This window comes from Empidonax traillii, unplaced genomic scaffold, assembly GCF_003031625.1.
Source record: "Empidonax traillii isolate 1590-97213 ecotype Southwest subspecies unplaced genomic scaffold, ASM303162v1 scaffold175:size1888319, whole genome shotgun sequence".
NCBI lineage: Eukaryota > Metazoa > Chordata > Aves > Passeriformes > Tyrannidae > Empidonax > Empidonax traillii.
The window spans coordinates 1,107,270-1,131,891 of NW_020955368.1; the positions used below are offsets into that span (position 1 = coordinate 1,107,270).

General features: G+C 41.3%; 1 protein-coding gene across 3 annotated transcripts in view; it reads right to left on the reverse strand.

The window, feature by feature from the left end:
- The window catches only part of CTBP1 (C-terminal binding protein 1), a 192,336-nt gene that overhangs the window by 128,019 nt on the left and 39,695 nt on the right, over window positions 1-24,622 (reverse strand). The window contains exon 1 of one of the 3 annotated variants that reach the window (XM_027886007.1): window positions 24,409-24,464. The exons of the other annotated variants lie outside the window; for them this stretch is intronic. Coding sequence (XP_027741808.1) covers window positions 24,409-24,415 — 7 coding nt within the window. The 5' untranslated portion in view covers window positions 24,416-24,464. Of the gene's footprint in view, window positions 1-24,408; window positions 24,465-24,622 lie in introns of those variants that run through there. 3 annotated transcript variants of the gene reach the window in all.

Here is a 24,622-nt window from a genome sequence, read left to right on the forward strand (position 1 = left end):
GGATTGTAAATGTTTTTGTTTTGGTTGGCAGAAGCCCCTGTACAATCCCTGATTCAATATCAGCTTTAAAGCAATAATAAAAATAATAATCTCACTCACATGCCAAACCACCCATGCTGCCGTGGACCCCAGGGGAGGGACTGGCTGTGGGAATCCGGCTCATCAGTTCCCATCGTGTTTTCTTAACTCGGCAAATTTGAAGATGCTGTAACGGAGATTTCCTTGCCCCGACCCCTGGGCAGCTGAATTCAGTCACTTCCAACAGTTCAGCATTCTCAGAGTAGTTGTGAGTAGCTACTGCAATTCAGGGTAAGACCAGCCAAACTACATGAGATTTCTGAATATTAAATATTAAATTTTTGGGGGAATGGTCACAAAGCTTCACAGAGTTAGATTCAGTGAGGCAACAGAAACAGCATAAACTGTTTAGCCACTGACTTTCTTAATTGTCAGATTCTGAAACTCAGTGGGTTTCCTTCCTCGCATCTACGTAGTGGCACTTTTTAAAATGAGCATGATTTTTGTTAGGTTTTGATTGCTTCTTTTTACTTAAGGCATCAAGGTTCTCCTTCAAGTAAAATCAGAAAACAGCAGAAAATCTCCCTGCAGCCCTTCTCTCCCACCTGCCACTGCACAGTTCCACTGCACCCTCCCTCACCTTTCCTATTTCACAACACACACTTCAGCTTAAAGCATTTCCAGTCCTTTCCATGCAGGACCTACTAGATGACGATCCTATCATTGAGAGCTTCTCTGCAAGGAGCTGCAGGTGACAGGACTTCTGCTTTCTGCTGCTAAGAAACACCTCCTTCCATCCTCAAACTCTTGCACATTCATCCCATTACTCTCTGGGCTGTTGGTCACCCTCTGCACATCCCTCACCGCTGATAAACTGAGGGGTTCCTCTTGGCGTTAAAAATTGTATAACCTCATCTCTACCTTGATTTTGTCTAACTCATGATAACTTAGATGATTTTTTTTTTCTCTCTCTTTTTTATCTCTGTCTCAGATGGCATTTCCCAGGCCTTTAAATCAGAATGATTTAAAGGCATCTACTCCAAAACTTTTCCAACCTGATGGAGGGACCCACATCTCAGTTCCACTGGAGAAACAATTCCCTGTGCCTGAAATAGGAGCAGTATCTCATTTTGGCCAAAGCTCTGAAGGTCACACTCATCTACTAACCCATCCTAATTCAGAGCCACTGCTTACTGAGTTGACCCACCACTGCAAATATGACACGCAGCTTTTGATTCTTTGCATCAGACTTCATCCTCCAATTTATTAAATCATGTATTAAACTAACCCCATCAAACCAGGTGATCCAGAGCCATCTGTGCCTATGGCTTCCTCTCTCCGGTAATTCCCATCTTTGTCTCAACTACAAACATCATCAGTGATGTCTTTACAATTCCTTTCCATACTATGGAGAAGAATGTCAGCAAGGATTAAGACGAAAAATTATTCCCTACAGGACTCCGGTGCAAACTGCCCATTTTTAATCCACTTAATCTTTACAGTGTTCATTTCGCATCATTCTGGTTTTCTAATTAAAATGTTGTATGGTATCAAGTCAAATGTCATAGAGAAACCTAGACTGTTAAATCAACACTATTATCCTTGTCAAATATAATCCCATAAAAAGACCCTGCAGTTTGGTAATTTATATACTGTAAATCTGTGTAGATGACTTAGTTTTCTACAACCTACACTGTTATTTTTTTAACACATGGCAAACAAACTATTAGTAGAGGCAAAAAGAAGTTGTGATCAGCAGAAAGTAATTTACACCACATTAAAAAAAAAAATCACTCAAAACGTTTTGAAGCTAAATCTGAGATTTAAATTGGGCACCACTGAAACCAGTTGACTGAGTTGCAGCTTTAACATCATTTTAAGAACATCTACGTCAACCAGTAAGGTACCATTCACATTCCTGTCATTCCAAACAGGGGGGGAGATTCCTCACCTTCAAAAAATATATTTTGGCCTCTTCTTTTCTCAAACTCTACCTTGTTAACTAAAAACTTACAAAATGGTTTTGACTTGGTGGGGGAAGAGAAAGGAAAAATTATATTCCCAATGCTACGGTGACATAAAGATACTGGTACATTAGGAAACTAATTTTGTCATTATAACACACTGTGTAAATAGAAAACATAATTAATAAAGACAGGCATATTAGTTTTGGTTCCTTTCAAAACCTGCAGGCAAGGGGAAGAAAAGGGGGAATGACAATATTTGGCAATAGCATGAAATACAGTCGTAAATGAGACATTTTTCAACCCCCTTAACCAGCTTTAGTAATGACTGAGAATAAAAATAAACTTATAAACACTTTCGTACCCTTTAGAGTGCTCAATTTAAATAGCATATTTAATCCAAGTCATATGCACCATTAAAACAATGCTCTTTTTGCCCTCAATATGAATTAATAATATTAAATATGTATGTGAAATTGTAGCCCAGGCTGGAAGGTCTCCAGAATGAAATCCTTGATATGAGGTTTTTTGCTTTTGCTTTTTTTTTGCTAATTTTTTTTTTAAACTTCAAGCCGCAATGATACTCAAAACTAGGTCAGGCTTACAACACCCAACAAAAGTAAAAGGATCTGCAATTTCTTGGATTAATTTTTTTTTTAAGTATCTTTCTTTAAAATTTACCATAAAAAGGTTTTCCACTTCCTTCATGAAAAGGACGAATACAGATTTCTCTACCTCGCTGGAAACAAGCGTCCACAAAAATAAGGTAACTACTAAAACACAGCTTCTTCCTATCCTTGGGAGGTATTATTGCTCTGAAATTGCATCTGCTATCAAGTAAAGTCACTCAAACTATATGTACTCTAGAGAGTAACCCAGTGAGCAACACACAGAATGTCTAAAAAATTAAAAGCAACCAAATATCCAATTTTTAGGAATAAATGTGTATAAAAACACGTAACTCCGGTTTGCTACACGTATGATTAAAAGGGACACTCACAGCAACCTGACACTGTCAGCAGCTGCCTCTTCATTTGCATTTATCACTTTCTAAATTCTAAGAGATGCCAAAGTCAGCTTTTATTATTTCCTTAAGAATAAAACAGACTTAGGAAATTAAGGGAAGGAGGCATTACCTCCCCCTCAGGTGTGTGAGAGGCAAACCTTCTGCCCCCAGAGTGCTGCAGAGATGATGTGATACATCTTCTGCCAGCAAAATCCAGGAACCAGTTTTTTAAAAAACCCTCAGCAGCCACTCCTTCCTCCATCCCCATTCTGGGATGACAGCACAGCGCTTCCCAATCACTCCAGGGACCTCCACCGTTACTAAAAAACACATTTTCACTCTGTTGTGCAGTGCTCATCACCATCCTTGCAAAAAAAAACCCCTGCTTGCTGTTAGTTATGGCTCAGAGGTTCCCTGTATTACAGCTTCCAGTGGAAAAGTGATTTACCTGACTAAAAGCGCAGTTATCAAGACAAATTCTAAACAGGTGTAAATTTAAATTTCAAATCCCATCTCTCTGATAAAACGGTGCAGCTGGATCAAAGAAATCAAAGTGGCTGGGTTGCTGCAACACATGAAAAAACACCAACTCCAACTGCTAAGGAGATGTGGAAGTGAAGAGGTGGGATGCTGGAGAGAGGGACTGAGAGCACCAAGGAAGAAAACTTAACAAGGAGGAAACCTTTAATCCACCAGGAAACCACCTTCAGCCTCTGATGTGGATACCAAAAGGATCTCATACAATGACCTAAGGAAATACAGCATCAGGTCTGTGCAGCCTGTGCAGAGGAACTTCAGTGGTGATCTTGTTTTCAGTCAAGTCTAAGATAAACGAACCAGACTGGTCGCGTTGATAACAGAGCAAAATACATATTAACAGTGATTAATATATAAATGGCGGTCTACTAAAATTATGGTAAGCACTTAACACCCAGGAATGGCTTTGGATCCACACACCACCAGTGACAACCAGGGGAACAGCCTGGAAAACCACCTGGAAAGAAGAAACAGCCAACAAAGGATTAAGAGAAAACCTCGGCATAAAATCTTACAACAACTTTGGTAGGAAAGGAGCACAAGATCACCTGGTCCAACCCCACCTCCTTCTCAAAACAAGGCTCCAAAATGCAATTCCTCCACTACTCATTTCAAATTAATTTGGAAAAGTCTATGCTGGTGAAGAAGTCCAGGGAATGCCATGAAGCTACAGTGCCAGCAGTGATGGAAAGATGCTGCAACACACGGAACAAGAAGACCAGATCCAAGTCAAGGTCAAGGTTTATTAACAGTGATCAAAACAATCAAAGGATGCGAAGCCATTTACAATGATTAAATAAATCAGTGTGGATTAGTGCTTTGTTAGCACATTAGGATTTATCAATGGGATAAAACCTCCTTGAGGCACTCAGGAAGTGCAGGCATTAGGATGAAGAAGGTGCCAAATTGCTGACAAACCACTGAGTTGAATCAAGATAAAAACAGATTTGCAAAATAACCTGATAAATGAAGTGAGGAGATGGGCAAAAAATGCTGGATTCCTCTGTAGGGCTTGATATCCTCACCCTCCAAAATAAACCAATGCTGTGAGAAAGCTAACCAAGGAAAATGCGTGTTGACTTAACGGTACTTCCCTTGACCTGTGCATTTCTGGCATTAAAAAAAGGTAGATTTGTACCATGAAGTGCCTGTACCCATTTCTCTTTTCTCTCACGTGGGCTACAGTGAGCTAAAATGAAAATCACAGTTCATGTTTTCTAAGGGACTGGGGGACCAGCAACGCTGAAGCTGCTGGATGAGCATGAAGGGTCAGCACTGGGCCAGGTGGGCAAGCAGTCGACTGGAGCTTCCAAATTTAAGCAGTAATTTCCTGAAGAGCAGATCTACATCCAAGAAAGTGCTCGACAACCCTGGTTCAAAGGCCCCCATCAGATTGTTTCCACTGTGAGTGGATGAGAACTCGGTGCCTCAGTCCCCTCCTGCAGCCTGATGGACCAGCAGCAGGAGACTCCTACCACCACCGGCTAAAAAGCCTTTCACATCAGGACAACCTTCTGTCAGAGTCCTTTTGAGACAATGACAGATAATCACACTAAATTACAAATAAAAGAGGCAATAACTTCTTTCTGGAATAGCACCAAAATTGAGGGGAGAAGGCTTATGAAAATATTTCTAATGGATCTCTGAAAAATAGTCTACAGCTTATCAGTGAACATATCTTGGCATGAAGAACGTAGGATTCCAAGAACATTTGTTATCTTAATGTAATTTACATAGATACAAAATATATGAGTGCAATGTAAATGTGTATAATGTAAATTTATAGAAACCCAAATTTTCATTAGAAGGGTAGGGAGCCAAATTAAAAGCGAACAATGGATAAGATATAAAATAAAGTTGTTCTTCCCCTGCCTCTTGTAGGGGTTTTCCTGATTTGTGATAAAAGTATAAAGCAACCCAACAAATTATTCACCGAAATATATTGCTAGCAAACCTGCAGTGACTTTCCAAGGCAGTTCCACAACTCCTCAAATCACTAGGAGTTTTTAATTAATATTACCTCTGACTGCAATTTGGTTTGCTTAACAAAAATTACCTTCCAGTTACGCAATGCTCCTTAAAGCCATGAAATCCAGGCAAAAATCTGTTTATTGGTATCCAAAGCCCCATATAAAACAACAGCATCCAGGAATTTCCTTGTAACAACTGGCCCCACAGTTTAAAAGCCCACACCACTATGCAAATATATAAGACAAAGTATAAATATATATAAATAAATATACAGGACAACCCATCCGAAGTTTCTTGACTGTTGACTCCATATCTGCTTCCCGTGGTCCTGCTGAACGTTTACATAAGTCAATTGCTTTTAATCTTTCTGTATTTGCTTTAGACATGTCCCGACGACCACTTAGAAAAGTGGCATTTTCCTGACAAAATGAACAATTTGTCTTCTACCACCAAGTTGCAGATCTTTGTCACCAAAATAGAAAGGCTAGAACATGCCCTGGGAAGTCTCTTTCTCTGCTTGGAAATTACAGGGAGCAGATACACTCAATTTGAAAACTCTTGTGATAAAAAAAAATTAAAATCAAAAAAAGTTGCACAATTTCCTGAAGCATGGGCTCGTAATTGGAACAACATACTGTGACAAGTGGATTGCAAGAGGAAAAATACAGCATGGAATTGCACAGTTCCATTCTAAGTCAAAGTACTGACACCGTGTTCTGCTGAGAAAACCTTTTGTGCCTCTGACTTAATGATAAATTTCATGTGACTTTTCTTGGTTGGAGGAAGAACAGAAACAAAATCAAAACACTGTCCTGATGTGTTAGTATTAAATATCTCCTCTAAGAAATAAACTTCATCTCTTTTATTGTTACATAAAGTTCTATTTTCAGCCTGAACAAGAGGGAGAAAAAGAACAAGAAAATAACCACAATTATTCTCAAGAATCCAACAGAGGTCTAAAAACAAGGAGAAATCCTTTTCAAGGAAGAACAGACTTCAGCTTCCAGCCCTATATTCCAATTTCCACCACCTTAGCTTTGAAAACTTCAGTCAGTGCTAAACTCCTCCTCATGTCCTTCACAGTATTAACCACATCTGGTTTTTCAGCTTTGACCTTCTCAAGGCTCTCCCTTCCCATCTATTTTCTGATATCCCTCCCCTTCACATAAATTAGTCCTCCTCCTCCTCCTCCAACATCCACTGGGGTTCAGATGCTTCCAGGTCCTGCCTTTTCCTCTGCCCATCCTTTTCCTCGATCTGAGCAAACTCCATCACTTTTATGCTGACAGCTCTTACTCTGTGTTTATCCAAGATGAAACTAATATTTAATTTTGCAGAGGTACAGAATGTGCACTCAGTAAGACCAAAGCAGAACCATCACCTCGCTCTCCATCATCCACTGAGACCTCCGTAGTTTCCAATTTTTCCTCTCAGCAGATAATGCCCATCAGGCCACACTGCCTCACAGAGCAGAGCATCCTCAGAAATTTGTCCCCATTCTACATGGGCCTTTTTGGATAGATAAGTTGTGCTATTTCCACTCTGTAAGATGAGGAACACCCTCTTCTTATGACCTTGAAGTCATATATTATATGTTTTCCCAATGGCCTTTATGACAACGCTGTTCCCCCACCAAGCCTTTGCCAAATATTGCTGCTTGGCTATTTTCTTCCCTTACTCTTTTCATCATATCTCTCTCTCTTTAGGTCCCTGCATTTAACTGGTTTTGGTGACTCAGGCACAACTCAAGATTTTTTTCCATATTTGTGAGTAAAAGATGTAACTGCAGTTGCTCACCTACATTTTCTGTCTAAGGATACACATCACCATTTCCCAGCTCACTGTGCTCACCTTCAAGCTTTTTAGCTTTCATAGACAGTATTTTTCCTAAGTATGTACTCTTTTTTCCCCTTGACAAAAAAAGCCCCCACCAATGTACCTTTGGTATAAAACCTCAAATCATAATTATTAGTTAACAGCACAAACGTCCACCAGGTGACAAATGCAATTCTGGGGCTTTTCCTTTGCTAAAAAACACATTTGGCTTGGAGTGGTTTCCTACTTCTAGCCTATTTCATCTGCAAGTTGAAATACAGAGTGACCTTTCCATATGGCATGTTCAACATATGGAAAAAAAGATACAGATGCACAAATATTTTGTCTAAAGCACAGAGAAATTACAAAGCATCCTTCAGTTCCAATTTATCGTCTTTGCACTGATACCATAATTTAGAAAAATTAAAATGTTCCAAATAATAATAACTTCAACTACTAAAGCCCTTTTTCAGATGCTCGTTTTGAAAGAACGGACAATGTAGGTCTTCAGTAGTAAGCAAGAAAGTCTTTTGTGAGGAAAAATATTGGTTACTGATGTCTATCAGACAATCAAATGTGCCCCTGTGTGGGTTGTACATTCTTCTTCTCAGAACAGACCTGCTGATGAATAAGCTACTGCTTTCAGAGAAATTAATTTTTTCCCTTAAAATACTTCAGAAAGTTGATTTTTTTTTTAATAACAATCCAAAAATCTTTCAAATCATGTGTACAAAGATCTCAAGTTATCTAACCAAAATGTATGACAACACAGGCATAAGCCACTGATAGAATCATCTTTTTATTTTCCATGAAAAGGACAAAGGTTCAATACCATAGTCAGATCCAAGTGGAGAAATGGCAGGATGAAGTTTACTAATGCACCCTAAAGTCTGAAACATAGACTTGATCTGAGGTAAAAATCCAACCCCTCAGATGCTTCCACACAATCCTCTGCATTCAAGAGCTTAAAGCACGAGATGTACATAGCCAGCTACCCTGCAACCCACAAGCACATTTACAGAGCTAAAAACATCGATTTACTAGGTTTCTGGAGGCAAACAGAGTAAGATCATCTTCCCGAGGTGTCGCACTCCCACTCTGCGGAACGGCCATTCCGTACGTTGCCTCCCCTCTGCGAGCACAACGCCCACCCCCACAAACAACCCATCTCCAGCAAGGGATGCAGGGCAGTGGTCCCCAAACAGCCAGCCCTGAAAGGTCCCAGCTGGATGAAGTGACTGTTTGTGAGCCTCTGCCACAGCAACCAGGGCACGCTGCTCCCACCGAGTGAATTTCCAAGGTGGCCAAGTTGAATGTGTCATAGGGGTGTAAAAAGCTCCTGTTCAGGTGTTTCCTTTTCAACAAGATAGAAGCTTTTCTTGCAGGTCCTGGTGGCAACACAAGCAGGTGATGTTGGGGGAGGTGGGGTGGGTGTAATCCAAGCACAGAGGCTGTTGGGAACACTAATCCAACGGGCTCGACCTGCTCAGGAGAAGAGGGCACACCAGGGATTGAAAAGAACCATCAGGGCCTCAGGAGCATCTGAAAACACGGCATTAACCCCTGACCAGGATGCAGCACAGCTCTTTCATAGTAGTAGCCTGGCTCCATCAGGAAAAAGAAAGAGTAAAACCAAATAAAATTTCGACTTTGCAAAAAGCAGATTTGACCAAGGCAAGTGGCGTGTCTTCCATCTTCTGTGACAGCAATGTCACCACACGGTTCATGGCTCACTTTTTTTGAAGAAGTTCCTCTGCAGCGACACCTTCAAACTGTAACTAGCTGTGTAATTGAAACCGGAGGTGCATGGGGGCCACAAGAAATACTCCTTACTAATAAACCCAGAATATCTGACAGAAAAACATTATGTCCCATTATGCCCCCTGGTCAGGGCACTTTGCAGTTTGTTTCCCCACTCTGCTGTTCAAAGGGTCGCTCCATCCTTTCCCCAACTGCTCTCACAAATACAACCAGTCCCATACCAAATTCTGTGTACTCATCCACTAGAGCATCCAACGGAGCATCCATCTGCTCTATTCCCACTTTGATCCAGCTCCCACCTGGCTGGCACAGCCCACAGTCTTATGGCAGAAGATGGGTATGGCAACCTGGGGCTCAGCTGGGAGTTTTCCATTGAGAGCCTGCCAACATTTCCTTGAATCCACCCTTCCCACTACGCTCTCCCATACCCACAGCAACTGTGAAATCCCTATTAATTATGCCCATTTGCCTGACCCACTTATCTTGGAATAGCAGTATCTGGGATGGGCTAAAAACAGGAAAAAAATAGAGGTGGGAAGCTGCTCATTTTGCTTCCCGGACAAGTCCTTTTAGAAAAGCCAACTCTGTTCTGATTTTCTCCACTATTTTTTCTCTTTCTTTCCTTTCTTCTTCAGCTTCTCTTCTGTATCTTCCTTTTGTTTCTCTCTGTAAGAAGAGGAATCGGGTTAGGAAAAAGGAACGATGGAGAACGCTGATCTAAATTGCTTCACATCTTCAAAATGTGGAGAGAAAATGATGGGGCGTGGGAAGGGAATGAAGCCCTGTGGGTTTTCTTTTCCAGATGACTTTCTTTTTCCTTCTGGCTCATGACTGAAGGAGATATGAGAGAATAAGAACTGCTGGAGATTTTGGCAAATATTGAAAAACGAGAACATGGAAGTACAATTATTTGGAGAATAAGAAGCAAACGCTAAAGAAATATAAACCCCACAAATACAGACTACGGTCTCTTTCCAGAGGGAAAAGGTTTTATTCAGTCTGAATCAAATGTGCTTATTTTTCACATTAATTCAAGAGTGGATTTCATATAAAATTCACAAAAACCTGTGTCAAATACAGCTGTGCACACCTGCTTACACACCTGAGAAAACACTCAGTTATTTTAAGAGAGAAGACACGCAGTTCTGTTTCCTGAAAGGTGACAAGGAACCAGAGAGAAATAAAAGCACGACCTTAATACTGTAATGAACAATATCGAAATGTTCTTGCCTGCACATTTGGAGGCACCGCCATGCACCTTTTGTTTACACTGATTTTTTGCAAAGAAAATAGCACAGATTAAAACTGAGCCCGGTTCTGTGCACTGCTGCGGGGTACAAGGTTAATTTCTGGCTCAGAAGACAGGAACTTCGTAACAAAAATAGAGTACACGAACACGCCTGGGATCTGAAACACGGGTTTTATTCCCAGAGAATGTGAGCTTTTTCCAGGTACCCAAGCAGAAGGCACCGTGCTAGAGCTGCCAACAGAGATCCAAGTTTCCCTATAAAATGGCTTGCACACCCTTCCATAAACCAACACGGGAATGAGAACTGCAAACCCACCAACACTGAGCACAAGTACAGAAAGTGAGCATTTATTTTAAAATAAGCTCTTTTGGGGGCATCCTTCTGTGATTTTGTTTTCTTACTTGTGACCTTTGGGAAGGAAGGATGCTTTCAAAACCTCAGTCACTGTTTGTCTCTGCAGAGGTGATACCATCCATGCTACAAACCTATTACAAGCACCTGATTATTTGCTGTCACCCACCAAATGCACCAGTGAAAACATTTTGTTTGTTTTTAACTCACTTAAAATGGAGGTATCTTTCACAGACAGAAAAGTTTTCCAGAGGAACAAGGTTTTCACTTTGTGATGTTTTCAGAAAGACCTAAGAAATAATATAAAATAACAACTATTTCTGCCTCCTGCCAGGCTTGTTAGAGTATTTTAAAACAGCTCTCTAAAATAGACCAAGTTTTTTTTTTCCTGAACAGATTTGCCACCAGGGAACCAAATCGTATCCTTATAAGGGTACAATAAAACAAAAGTCCTGAAAAAAGTACAAAATCTAGTCCATTTTTTAAGTCAGGAAATGGGAAGACTAAGATAAAACAAAGTTTAAAATCAGTTTCTTCAGAATTAGCAATACTCAGATGCTTAACAAATTAATCTTCCCAAAGATCACCCTCTGGCCCTTCACCCCAAATCATTCCTCTCCAGCCAGTGAGATCTGAACCCACTAGAGCTACAAAGCTAAAGCAGAGATTTTCTACCTACAGGCACTATTCAGGCTTTACCCACTGAAATATTTTATACACACAGACATGGTTACTTTTGCCATTAAAGAATTCAAACTGTTACAGCAAGGCAGAAACTATTTAAACAACTTCGGCTACAAGAAACCAATCCCGAAACTGTATAAAACCCCAATATACACAAAAAGAAAAGAAAACCCCCTAGCATTAAACACTGGAGAAAGATCTTAAGAACAATGGACCTTAAAATAGTTTGCAAGAATCTAAAATAACATCTGAGCTAAGCTAACACAGAAATCAAAATATTTGAAAAGAAAATCAATGTCAGGATTAATGCTTCGGTGCTCTCCAAAGCAGGACAAAATGTAGGGGGAAAAAAAGGAAGAAAAAAAGCTTGAAAAGCCAAGAGTTTTTCTATTTTACCGAATTTTTGCTGTGGACCCTACTCTGTTTAAGAAGTTGCGTGAGAAGCAAATTGCTCCGAAGCTGAACTAAACCTCACCCAAGGTTAACTGAACACCAAACACAGGCCACACTTCCTCTGGGCCCTTTGTATAAAAACAAAATATTACCAAAATACGCAGAAACAAAGGGTACAGCCACGGCAGCTCGTATACGAGCACGTTTCTGCGTTTCTGGTATCTGCAGCATTCCAAGCCTGGGTAAGTAAACTTTAGAGGATCTTGACAGAAGTTATTTTCATCCTCTTTTTCATTATCTGACACTACGAGTTGAGTCGTATAAAAGATTTAACTGTAGCACATACAAAAGCAGCGGCACACCAGTGAGCACTTCATTAATTAAAAGCCAGAAAAGGAAGTTTGCTAAACGAAGCAAATGTTCTTATCACTCCTATCTATATTCATTAAAACTGACAGGAAACCAAATATCACCATCTGTCTACTTGCAATAAAGACACTAAAAACAGCTCCGGGGTAGAAGAATAATATAAAGTATAAAACTGCAGTTTTTCAAGTTTCAGTTTTAAATGGACAAGAGAGAAACTGATGTCAGACAAGGGAGGATGAAGGATGACAAGGAGCTGGTACATGAGACTGGAAAAAGAAATTAAACGTTTTAGAATATAAATTGAAGCCCCTCTGAAATCTCAGAAAACAAACGACAAACCCAACTTTGCACTGTGTTTTTCATACAGATCAACGAGTCTGGAAAAAGCTAAGTGTTGCAACGGCACTCATCTGCCTATTTAGAAATAACTGGTACCAAAAACACTCAGAAAATTGTATTATGCAACATAAGCTGCAAAGTTTTAATGGTCAAGCAAGTCCCAGGGAACACTTCCACAGCTTCATTACGTCCTGATGCACTCCCTTCAGATTTACAATCTTTTTTTTTTAATTATTCCTATATTTGGATTTTGTCTTGCAAATCAGCGACTCGTTATAAAAGTTGAATAAGTTCTGATGAAAGAAGTATGGCAGAGGTACTAACTTAGCCCTGAAAAAAATAGCAGAGCTCACACCAGCCGTTGCAGAGGTCAACCGAAGGTCACTGATTTAAGGTACTTCCCAGCAGTTGTACAGTTCCTACCTTCTAGTAATCACCTCCTCTTTTTGCACTGCAGGGGAGAGGAACAAAAAAAAACAAAAAAAAAACAAAAAAACAAATAGATGGTAATAAGATATTTAATGACAGAAATGAAAATAAACTACTGCTCACACTCTCCAGAGCACAGCTCCGTGTCGTTAATTCTGCACCATTCCCCAGCTGCGTTTCGCATAGCAATGAAAAGCGCTTCCAGTTCCTCTCGATGCTGCATAAAATATTAGCTCTATAGTCACAGTTTTTTAAGACTAAATAAGGTTAAAGTAATTTAAGGCTGAGATAAACAGAAAAAAGAAAATCCATTGTGAAGAGTGCCACCCGGCTCCCAGCCCCCCGCGGCGCCGAGGTACCAGAGCACATATGGTGTGGAGCAGATCTCTGGGATACCTACAGGAAGCACAAATGGGGTTTAGGAAAGTAGGAGCAAGGCAGCTAAAGGCTAAATCGAACCCTTATTGATTTTTATTATTGCGTTCCTCCAGAATGGTACTTTCTCTTTTTTTCCTTTTTTTTTTCCCTTTTTTTAGTTTAATTTTCTGTCCTAAGAACAGTAATCCATACCTCGAGAAAGGCTCTCATTAATATTCCATGAGAATGCTTTTTTAGCCTCAATACAATTACAAGCACAGCAATTATTCTTCTGTTAATACTTTAACAATACTAACAGACCTATTAACAGCTCAGCACAAGTATGAGGCGTTTTGAGAAACAGAAGTGCAGGGCTCTTTCTGTTTACTAAAGAAACCACAACAAAATTACAGAAGTTAAATAAAGTCTGAGTGTAAAAAGTTACTGTAAACTGGAGTGCAAATGTCCCATCAGATTCCTCTTTGATCTTGAAGAATCTCCTTTTGAAAGTCAAGTTATAAAGCTGTAGGAAAACCAAAAATTTTTAAGTGAATGTTGAAATTCAAGAGTAAATTCTCTTTTATGTTAAATATATAAATGGGCACATTCTTTATTTGTGAGTGACAATGAAATCATTGGGATGCTTAGAAAGGATTTTGAAGAGCTGTTAGGCAAACGTGGAGATAGGTAACAGGAGAGAAAGTGCAAAACCATCCATAAAAAAGTCCTGTGTGTGCTGTAAAAATGCATCCAGGCTGAAGCTGGAGAATGTTTATTCTAAGGTGGTTACATGGCATCTAAAATGCAAAAGAAAAATTGCTGCAATGGGAGGGAAAAAAGACAAAGTGTTGACACGTTACCTTTATAAACCTTTAAATAAAAAGCTGCACAGTAAAGGGCAACAGCATAGCCCAGATATTGGAAAAATTTATTTTACACACACCTCATTAGAGATCCTACTTTCCTACAGAGAGTAGTAACCATGGAAGTTGTATTTAATTTTATTTACTAATAGGAGGCATACACAGACTCAGGTTCTTCAGAAGCATTAATAATCAGTGGAAAAGGAGAAATGCTTTGGCAAAGAGAGAGAACACGATTCATTCCTGTACTCCTCCTGTCCACAGCTGCCACATTAACAACAAGGTATAAATCAAAACACCTTCCACAGCACATATCGGAGAAAACCAGCCCCAGACTCCAGGCTCCTTGGATTTGAGAATGCGGGGCTGGAAAAAGCCTTTTGGGGAACTGAGAAAGGATCAATTTCCTATAATCCTCTTAAAAAGGTAAATGAAGCTCAGTCCTGAAACTCACGGTGTTTATGTCCCTCCCCTTCCCATATTTGTGGAGCTGCCTCTGCACTGTGCCCCTTTAACTACAGGAAACTTTGTTCTAATATCACATGCACACAATACTACCAATATTATTAATTTATGTTTATTTATAGGTACACATATATGAAAATATCGACTTACTAAAGACTGGTTTGAATTATTTTATCTTGTACCTACCTTATCTATCAGCTGAGAAACCTCCTTTGCCTGGTCTTTAGGCACAGACGAAGCTGTCCTTCCTGAAAGGCACCACAAAGCACCCACTTTCTCTGGTTGTCCTAAACCCCTTTGTTGCTCGTAGGATTACGTACGCTGTGTTAATATTCAAGATGGCTCTTGCCCTTTTGTACTCAAATGCATCCTCTTCTCTCCATCCTGACACACACAATAAACCCTGAATTTGTCAGGTTTGATGCCAGCTTGCAGCACGACTTATTTTGGCGAGCAGTTTGCTGTAACACCTCCTCATCCACTGCAACACCTCCTCACCGGCATTATTCTTGCATTCACTTTAGACAGTCAATAACAGTTTTCCACACACCTTTGTAAAAGCTCCCTAAAAAAAAAAAAAAAAAAAAATCTACTTTTTAAGAAGTGAATGCTAAAGCGACAGTGTCCCAGTCACAACGCCCTCGTGTCTGCTATTTAAAGTACAGCACCTTTACCTCTGCACGCCACTGATGGAAGGCTCATCATGCTCCTGCTCCAGAGCATTAAAAAAACCTGACCCAAAACCAAGTCCATCTGAAGTGTACCTTTTAATCCACACTAACACAAAATAATTTATTACTATTCACATTGCTCCAAGTATTTTCAAGTTTGCTATTTAGACGGTCTTAGTAGTAATGACTGCAGCAAGCTGGGACAGGTTTGCCATAAAACAGAACCCAGGGGAGCGCTAAAAATAAAACCTGGGTGTCTTGAAGCCTGGGAAAAATATGGTGATGCCACAAGGGAGTCAGTGCAGGCCTGCAGAACATACTTCCTACACAGACAACACCTCTTACTCACTAATTTCAATGGCCAGATATTTACAGACCGAGAATAATCCCGAGTTTCTAAAGGTTTCTTTGACACTCCCTTCAGTCACGTTCCCCTTTCCCATGTGTTTCTTCTCCCACACTTCATTTGTCTGCCCTCTACCATCTTGCCTTGAACTAGGCTCAGGCCAACTATTTCTCCATGTACTGGCTGTGCCCTACTCTTCCCTGTGCCCAAACGATGTGACACAAGTGATGGACAAAAACCTGCCAAGGTCTTAGTGAGCTCCAGTGCAGGAGGGTACCCTCCTGCCATTTCTTTATACTATGCAGTAATTATAGCTCCTTTTTCACTATTTTTCCCAGTCTATACCATTATTTCTTTTTATTTTATGTACCATCCATTACTTTTCAGGGGTTTTTTTTTCCTTTTTTATCCTCCTATCACTACCACAGCCCTTAAGAGAAAGCCAAGGCTGTTAAGTATCACACACCTGTCATTTCAGCATTATGCTTAGGAAGCAGATTCTGAAAATCCTGATACCACCATAAAACTGGTAAACTAAAAAATCTCACCTTGGATTCTAACACTTTATCACTGTTCTTGTACGCTTCCCCAGATACCTGCTGCTGATCACCATCACAGACAGGATATTGAATTAGATGTGCTTGATCTGAACCAGAACGGCTGTTCTTACAGATTTATTGCTAAAACAAGTGTTTCTGCCAGACCTAAGAAGATCAGCAAGAAATAAAGCTACAGACTGATGTGTTTTACTAAAGTAGCTTCAGTGTGTGGAAGTCACCCATTTCTTTGCCTAGGTTTGTTAGACAGCTATGCAGAGAGGGCTAATCGTGGTGAAGATCAACACACTTGTAAAGTACACAGATATTTTCTCTGATATGGGCAGGAAACATTAGACATATGTAATTCAGCCCAAAAATATTTTTCACCTTCTGAGAAATATGGGTGAAAACGCTTTGAATATGACTTTGTTAACAGGATCTTCCTTATTAGCATAAGAAAGAAAAACTACTTGTTGGAAAAAAAACACACATCATTTAAGGTGTTCCATGTTGTTTTCCAGTGGTGTTTTCCCAGAGACACCAAGAATGGTTTGGTTTTGTGGCTTGGGCGGGGTGGGGGAGAAGGTTGTTGATGTTTTGGGAAAATGTACCAAAGCTTGCTTTGCTCGCTTGCTCTTGGATCCTCAGCTACAGCAAGAAGTGGCTGCTGGCAGAGCTAACTTCAAAAGCCAGCTGCAGGAGAAGCTGTCACTGTTTGATCCATTAAATATCTAGAATTCAAAAACCTCTTTAATAATTAAAAAAAGAAAAAAAAAAAAATGTTCCGAAGAAATAGCAGCAGGTTTCCTCAACGTCCAAGTCCTGCTGGCCAAACCGTTCCAACCACATACCCACCCTTGGGTTCCAGGCCCAAGTAAAACTCCATTCCCCGCCAGCCTTATCTTGCCAAACTCAGAGCAGGAGGAAAACACTCAGAGGATCTGCATCCAGAGGGTTCCACCACAGGCAGAGCACGGGCACACGCAGCAGCGCTCCCAGGAGCCACTCCACAGTTGGTTTTTATTAAGGAATGCACGCGCCTCTGTGCTCCAGTCAGACATATTCAGGCACTCTAGCACATGGGCAATAACTCAATAACCACATTTCCTTCCCTGTATCATAAAATAAACACAGTCTCCGAGATAGACTCTTATGGATTTATGTCCTTTCAAAAGAATTTAGTAATTGGAGGGGAAAAAAATTAAACCGCAAGTAAAGTGCACGGTTCAAAACGTGCAGTAAATAGTTCTGAAAGCAATGTTCTCATCTGGGAGCATTGCAACAGATGTTTATCATGAGCTACTGCAACAGTTAATCTAACTCTGAGCCAGATTAACTCTTTGCCATTGGAAACAAGCCTTTTTTTCCACAGAAAACAAGGGGATGTGCCAGAATTGCTGACAACAAGCAGTTAACTGAACGATGGGGGAATAAAAAAAAAAAAAAAGCCATAAAGTCCAACCAAATAAACCAATATCTGGCCCAAAAGACTTAGATGAACAGGTGTATGTGTGGGTGGGAGTGGAGCAAAAAAAATAAAGAAAAACATTTAAACAAAGCCTCCATTGACATTCTGGTCACTGAAGTGGGTACACACAAAATGAGACAAGCAACTTTTTTGAACAATTCAGAAAATAATGGAGTTTTTTTTCTTTTTTTTTGTTGGAGAGGATAGGAAATATGATTATTGATCTTGGTTTTCAAACTGTGGTACCAATACATCACAGCAACAACTCAGAGGTTATTCTATTTCAAGATACTCTGAGTAAGAATGAAAACAGGAAGGTACAAAACTACTTATGCAATCTGGTATTTACTCCTTAAAGATACAAATGCAAATCGCAATTTAAAGCGTCGTTATTTAAAGCTGAAATTACCATTTCTTAACGGGTGCAAGTCAGATCCCTGTTCACAACATTTCCTAAAGGCAAGTGAAGGGTTAGTAAGTCCTGTCCAGAGCCATTCCGCTGCTCCTAATTTCACAGGCACTTAATTCTGGAAAATCCTTGAGAATATATGGGTCCTGTGAAAAGAGGCAGCAGTCCATCCCCTTTTATCATCCGAAAGAGATCAAGCAGGAGAGGTAAGTGCACCATGGTCTCACCTGAGCATCACCTATGGAACCCCCATCTTTGGGGCCACACAGCACCATGGTTGCGCCAGGATCCATGTAAAACTGCTGGGAGGCAGAGCTGGTTTGAGGATTTACAGCCTTGCACAGCTTGGAAGGCTACACACAACTTTCATGCAAAGCCCACACCTTCCCCTTCGTATTCCCAGCTGCAGTAACACGAGAATAAGAGTCACAAATTCTGGAAACTGTGGGTCTAAACTTCCTTCCAGACTGAAGAAAATCTCAGCTTGCTGGTTGTTTGAGGGTTTTTTAAAGAAAGAGAAAAACAAATGCCAATCTGTCGAGTGTAAAGACAATCTAAAGAGATTTTGTTTTTCTGATTGCTTGGCAGAACAATAAACAAATAAAAAGCTCTAAAAAGTCCCTTCCATTCTGGAGTATTTCTGCTGGTAATGCACAACAAGTCTCTTTCTTGGTATTACTCCTAATCCACAAAAGCAAGAGCAAACATTAACAGTCCTTTCATATTTGATGAAGAGATTGATGTTATTGATTCAAAAAAAATCTTTATAAATATTCCTCAGATTCTAAAAAGACCAATGACCACAGAGCCATGTGCCAGCAGTATCTCTACTCAGCCCTTGGCCCTTCTAGGCCATTGGAACAGCCACCCATTAGTCTGTTGACTAAAATATAATCATTTGCAGCTTGTTTTGGGGTTTTTTCCCCCATATATCAAAAGTTGTAAGCACCGAGAAGAAGGTTTTGTTTTCTAAATCTTTAGTATTCCAGAGAAATATACTGACATTGCATTCTGCAGGTCTTGCCAAGAATGTCTTTTGTGTTCACAGTTTCAGTGTTGATGATAAATTTCGAACGTTAACAGCACAAAGTATGATTTAAATCAAAGCCTAAATCATAAATGTAAAAGTAATTTAAACTAGTGAACTGGAAACCCTGATTTAAATAATTTCATTTTGCCAATATAGTTCTCCTAAACACCTATTTGCTTTGAATGTTGTTAGTTCTCACTGAGCAGGTAAACAAACTACATGCATCTATTTAAATGATTATGAAGTGTAATATATTCTAGATCTTTTATTTTTACATTTTATTAAGTAGACAATTTACTAGGCAATTATTTTTTTAACTGTGATTCGTAAGTGCTTCAGAAATATTTAATAAGTCCTAAAGCACATTTTATGATTATGATTAGCCACAGTTCATAGAAGGATAACCCAAAGAAGAGATAATTAACTAGTTTGGACTCTCTCCTTCACCAGATTAAACTAGCTCTAAGATAACATGATTGATCTCCACTATAATGACTACCTGTTGCAGATGATTTTCACTCTGATCTAGCAATTGTAACAATAATTTGCAAATACTGGTAAGAGAACAATTAGAAGCAAAGCCTCAGGCAGCAACAGCAGAAGGCTGGACTAAATATCTATAGAAGAACAAGGAGGTTCTGCTGGATGGTTTCACCAAGATGTAACACTTGGTACTATTTTTACTTCATCTTCTAAAATGTGGATGTAAAGGTAACACAGAGCACAGTGTGCTGTTAAGTCTTCACAACACCAGAGCTTGCTACATGAGCACCCTCAATTATTTTGCCCTGAATGATGGCAAAAATAGCAGTGAGCATTTAGGTCGCTTGCACCGCCCAACCGAACCATCACGCCAGGCTCTCCAAGTTCCTCTAAGTTTGAGTACTCATTTCTTAACACTGGGCCTCAAAATCTGCAGGATGTTGTGCCAACGGCACTCACTGTGAATGTTTCAGGACAATTTTTCCACATACTGAATCCTGTCCATCCCGACGGGCCAGGCTGAGACCTTTGCACTTGCACAGTTCCTGCCCTGAGGGGCAGTGCCAGATCTGAAACATTCACTACTCAAGATAGGCAAGGTATGGAAAGTGGGAGAAGCGGCACAGAATTATTTTTAATGTTTTCCCACAGTCTCTCATCATCGTGCCCATTTCTCATCTGTGTGAAAAGCTACCTGTGCCCCAAGTTGGCCCATGATGGGAAACTCCATCTTTTGTAAAGCACCTCCTGCTCTCTCCCCCAAAGCCAGCCCTTATTGAGGAAGAACATCAGTGTCTCTCAGGCTACTTTGTCCTTCTGTGAACTCACCTTTCCTGTGATGCTTACAAAAATTTTAGCAGTTAGATATTAATGACCATCTCTGAGCTTAGCCAGGAGGGGCAAGAGAAGCCCTCCACCATGTGCTGGAGGAAAATAAAACAGTAAAAGACACAGTGGTCCATGACGAGACAAATTTGATAGGTGTAACCATGTAAAATGCCTGAAATCCTCAGGTAAGGGGGTGACCACCAAGAGGCATGTGGAGGAGGAGAGTTTCCAGGAGACAAACCAGCACTTTGATGCTGCAAGGTCCAGCTGGATTCACCCACCTCACTGCAAGTCCTCAAGCTTCGGGATAGAGAGGGCTATTCCCTCCAAAATCCATTGTAATGCTGCGTGCCAGACCCTAAATCCCACCCCACCAGCACACCACACATGCCACCCTTTTTGCCTACAGGGGAGCACAAGAATTAAGGGGATGAGCAAAGACCGCGAGGAGCGAGAATGGGACGAGCCAGTCGCAGGTCAGGGACTAAGCAAGTCGCCCTGCTAAAGAGAAACCGAAAGGTTTTACACTTCAAACCATCTGCATTTCCCGCACAAATTCCCCACCCACATCTATCAAGTGAATCCTTACGCTGCCACGGTTGTCCATCCACCACGCAATCCATCCTGCCCTATCATGATGCTCCAGGCACAACACTGCTGGTTTGGGAAGCGAGCGGGCTCCGAGGGGAACGCCGGCCCCGAAAGGCAGATGTTGTGTAAATTCATATTTCATAAACACAGCTAATTGTGACAAGAGTGCCATAAAAATCCTTGTACCGCTTAAATTATTTCTCCACTTAGAGCAACTCCGCCACCAGAAAGTGTTACACATTGCACTTTATACCCAACTGGCAGCGCTCGGTGATGGCATTACGGCTCTGTTAAATAACAGATATAAAAATCACAGATCTTTAAAAACTACAGATTAATTTTTCTGCCGTCATTCAACATAACCATTTAAAAACAAACATGCCATGCAATTGTCATTAGAAGTTTTCCAATCTAGCACTGCATGTGCTTAAGTATGAAAATGATACTTTAGAAATAAACATTGCTGCTGTCAGGGGAAAGTGCTACCATAAGTCACATCACTATTAGAGAGAAACTTCAACCCTAAAGACTCAATAATCCCCCACACTTCACCAAGGAAACATTCTCTCCATCCTCTCACCCAGCAAGGTCACAATAAAGGAAAACAAACAAACAAACAATCAAAAACCAGCAATAAACAACTAGACGATATCTACTAAAACTCTGGTTCTTTAATTCAGACACAGGGGTAGATAAAAAAGGAAATTCAGAGACTGTTTTCTAATAAATGTATGATTTATGGATATTACTGATGTTGAACCTTCAGTAATCTATGTTTCATCATCATGCTTAGCAAATGCATTTTATCCATGTGAATCTTCCTGTGCATACTGGAGTTATCCAACTCGTACAATTACAAAAAAGTACAAGCCTAAAAAAGCCAACTGAGTTTTACTTTTTCTAGCCTGACTTTTGGTTATTTAGAAAAATATTTATTACAGGTTAATTATCTATTTATATTTGGAAGATTTTTTTTTTTTTTTAATATCACGCATCTCCTTCAGGTTACAGTCTACACTTAGCAACGTTTCCTAATTTAAGCACAAGACTGAGAAACAACAAGGATTTCTTCAGCTCTGTGGTGGGGTCACAGGTACGTGGCACCAGGGAAACAATCCAGTGCTGTGCCAAAGGGAAAAGCAAAGCCTTCATCTGCTCTCCCTCACCTGCCTGGGTGAGAAAACAAGCAGGAGGCGTGGAGGGTAATTCAGTTCTGCAGTACTCACGTCATCTTTCATATTTCTGTTACCGCCACAAGCAGGCAACGCCTGCCAGCCTGGCTGCAGTTTGTTTACACACTATTAGAAACCAGAATTTGCTATTTAGGCTATAGAAGTCTCGGTAGGTATCAGCCAGGCACAGACCTTATTTTGTCTGTTTTCTCAGGATGCTCTGAAGAAGTTTATGTAACGTGTGAAAATTATGCGTGCCATTACGTAATGGAATCAAAACACAATAAAATGTACGCAGGGGTATTTCTGCTTTTAAACAGCAGTGACTGAACTGTAGCTGGCTTCATTTTAAAAGTACAGATAGCTTGTATAAATAGCAATTATTTCATAATAAAAAAATACTTTACAGATAGCTATTTAAATTTCTCATATACTCAGGCATTCCCAATCATTTCATTAAACCACACTGATAAATTCAATTTAAACTCCCCAGGTATCTATCATTTTAGATGATCTAAGTGATTTGGGTAGACAATCCCAGAGCTGCAGGTACGCAGTTTTTTCCTGGGAGCTGACAAATCACTGCTGGTGCAACAGGTGCCATTTCTATTCACCATTATTTTTCACAAAAAGGATCTCACTGCCACGGTCCCTCTCAGTGCTCAGGATGCCTGTGCACCCACGGGTGGGGACACACAACCCTGTGACAGAAAAGCTCATCCAGCTGCTTCCCACACCCCAGACGTGCAGGGGCTGCTCCTGCTTGGTAGGGCCGCACTGAAATTCTTCCATCGCTCCACAGGAAAGCATTTATTGATTCTCACGGCTTCAAGCCGGCAACAAAAAATCCTAAAATTTTTAGGCCCAGCAACAGACCTGGCCCCACAAGCATCTTTCTGCCTCTGCGATGCACAGCAAGGGGTTAAGAGCATCGGGAGCAGGTGTAGATCATACTGACTCACCAGCAGAACCACTGATTTTAACCCAAACTCTGCATAAGGCACCTTAAAGGTTCCGTGGTGATTTTATTCCAAAGAAGCATTCAGGTACTGATTTTTAAATGGCCATAATGAGTTACTTCTATCCAAAATTTCCACTTTTCATGTACATCACAGAAACGGTTGTGCAAATATACTACAATTCCAGTACTATCTCCAGCTGGGGATGCTCACAGTATATTTGAATTTCCAGGTAACTACTAAATGGCACAGAACGCACAGAACCCAGTCCTAACTGCAGCCTTAGGCAGAGAAAAATGCCACAGAGAAAAGTTGCAAAACCTGTCAGCAGATTTCTCCGCCTGAAAATGCACCTCCATCAGAAATAACTTTTGCCATGAAAATCACCAGGAAGCTCAGAAGTTAAAAAGGCAGATGTGTTTTTCATATGATGTTAAATATACAGAAGAAATACAATAAACACAGTTGATTGTAAAACACCTAATGAAAAAAAGAGAGGAGGTATGTTGCAAAATAACAGATTTGTCCCTGAAACACAAAACAGATTTGCGAGGCAAGATAAAAATGGAGAGTATTTAACTTCATATTTGTTATTTTTAAACTCAAACCAAACAAAGTATGTTCTGATAACAGCACATCATCACGTCGACTTCCAATTACCCAAAGGGGGAAGCAGTCATTTAATATTTAGCAGATCCACAGAAACAACTTATGGGAAGGATCCCGGGTTTTTCCGCAGGGATCTGACGACAGCTCCCCAGCCGACTGATTCCCTCTCACTTTCCGCAATTCCACACGCGCAAACCTGTCCGATTTTCGAACCGGACACACCCGCAGCGTCAACTCCGCGCTCCCCAAGTTCATCCCAGCGCATCGCCCCGTCCCCGCGCGGTCCAACCGGGCTGGAACCACCACAACCGACCCGGGACGCGCGGGGGAACCTCCTCGGAGTTCCCGGCGCTCCCGGCCGAGCAAACTCCCGGCGCTCCCCCCGCACAAAGAGCCGCATCCCCCGAGCAGCCCCGCACCGCGGGGGGAGCGGGCAGGATGCGGCCGCTGCCCTTCCCTTCCCTGCCCAGCCCCGGCGGTCCCCGGTGATCCCCGGCGCTGCGCTGCGCGCTGGCGCGGCCGGGGGCGCGGTATAAAAATAATTATTAAAATTTTTAAAATAAATAAATAAATAAATAAAATGAAAATAAAAATCAAGCGACGGGGGCACGGCACGGGGAGGGAGCGGGGACCGCGCAGGCATCCATCCATCCATCCATCCATCCACCCGTGCGCACATCCCTCGATAGATCCATCCATCCATCCATCTATCCATCCATCCCTGCACCCACCTTGCATCCCGCCGGCTCCGCACCGGGATCCGCACCGGGATCCGCACCGGGATCCGCCGCCGCACACACGGGGCAGGCGGGCGGGCCAATGGGGGCGGGGACCGCCCCGCCCGCAGCCAATGGCGGCCGCCCCCCGCCGCCCGCCGGCCAATGGCGGCGCGGCTCGTGACGCAGCGGCGGGGGCGGGCAGCGCCGGCTCGGCCCGCTCCGAGAC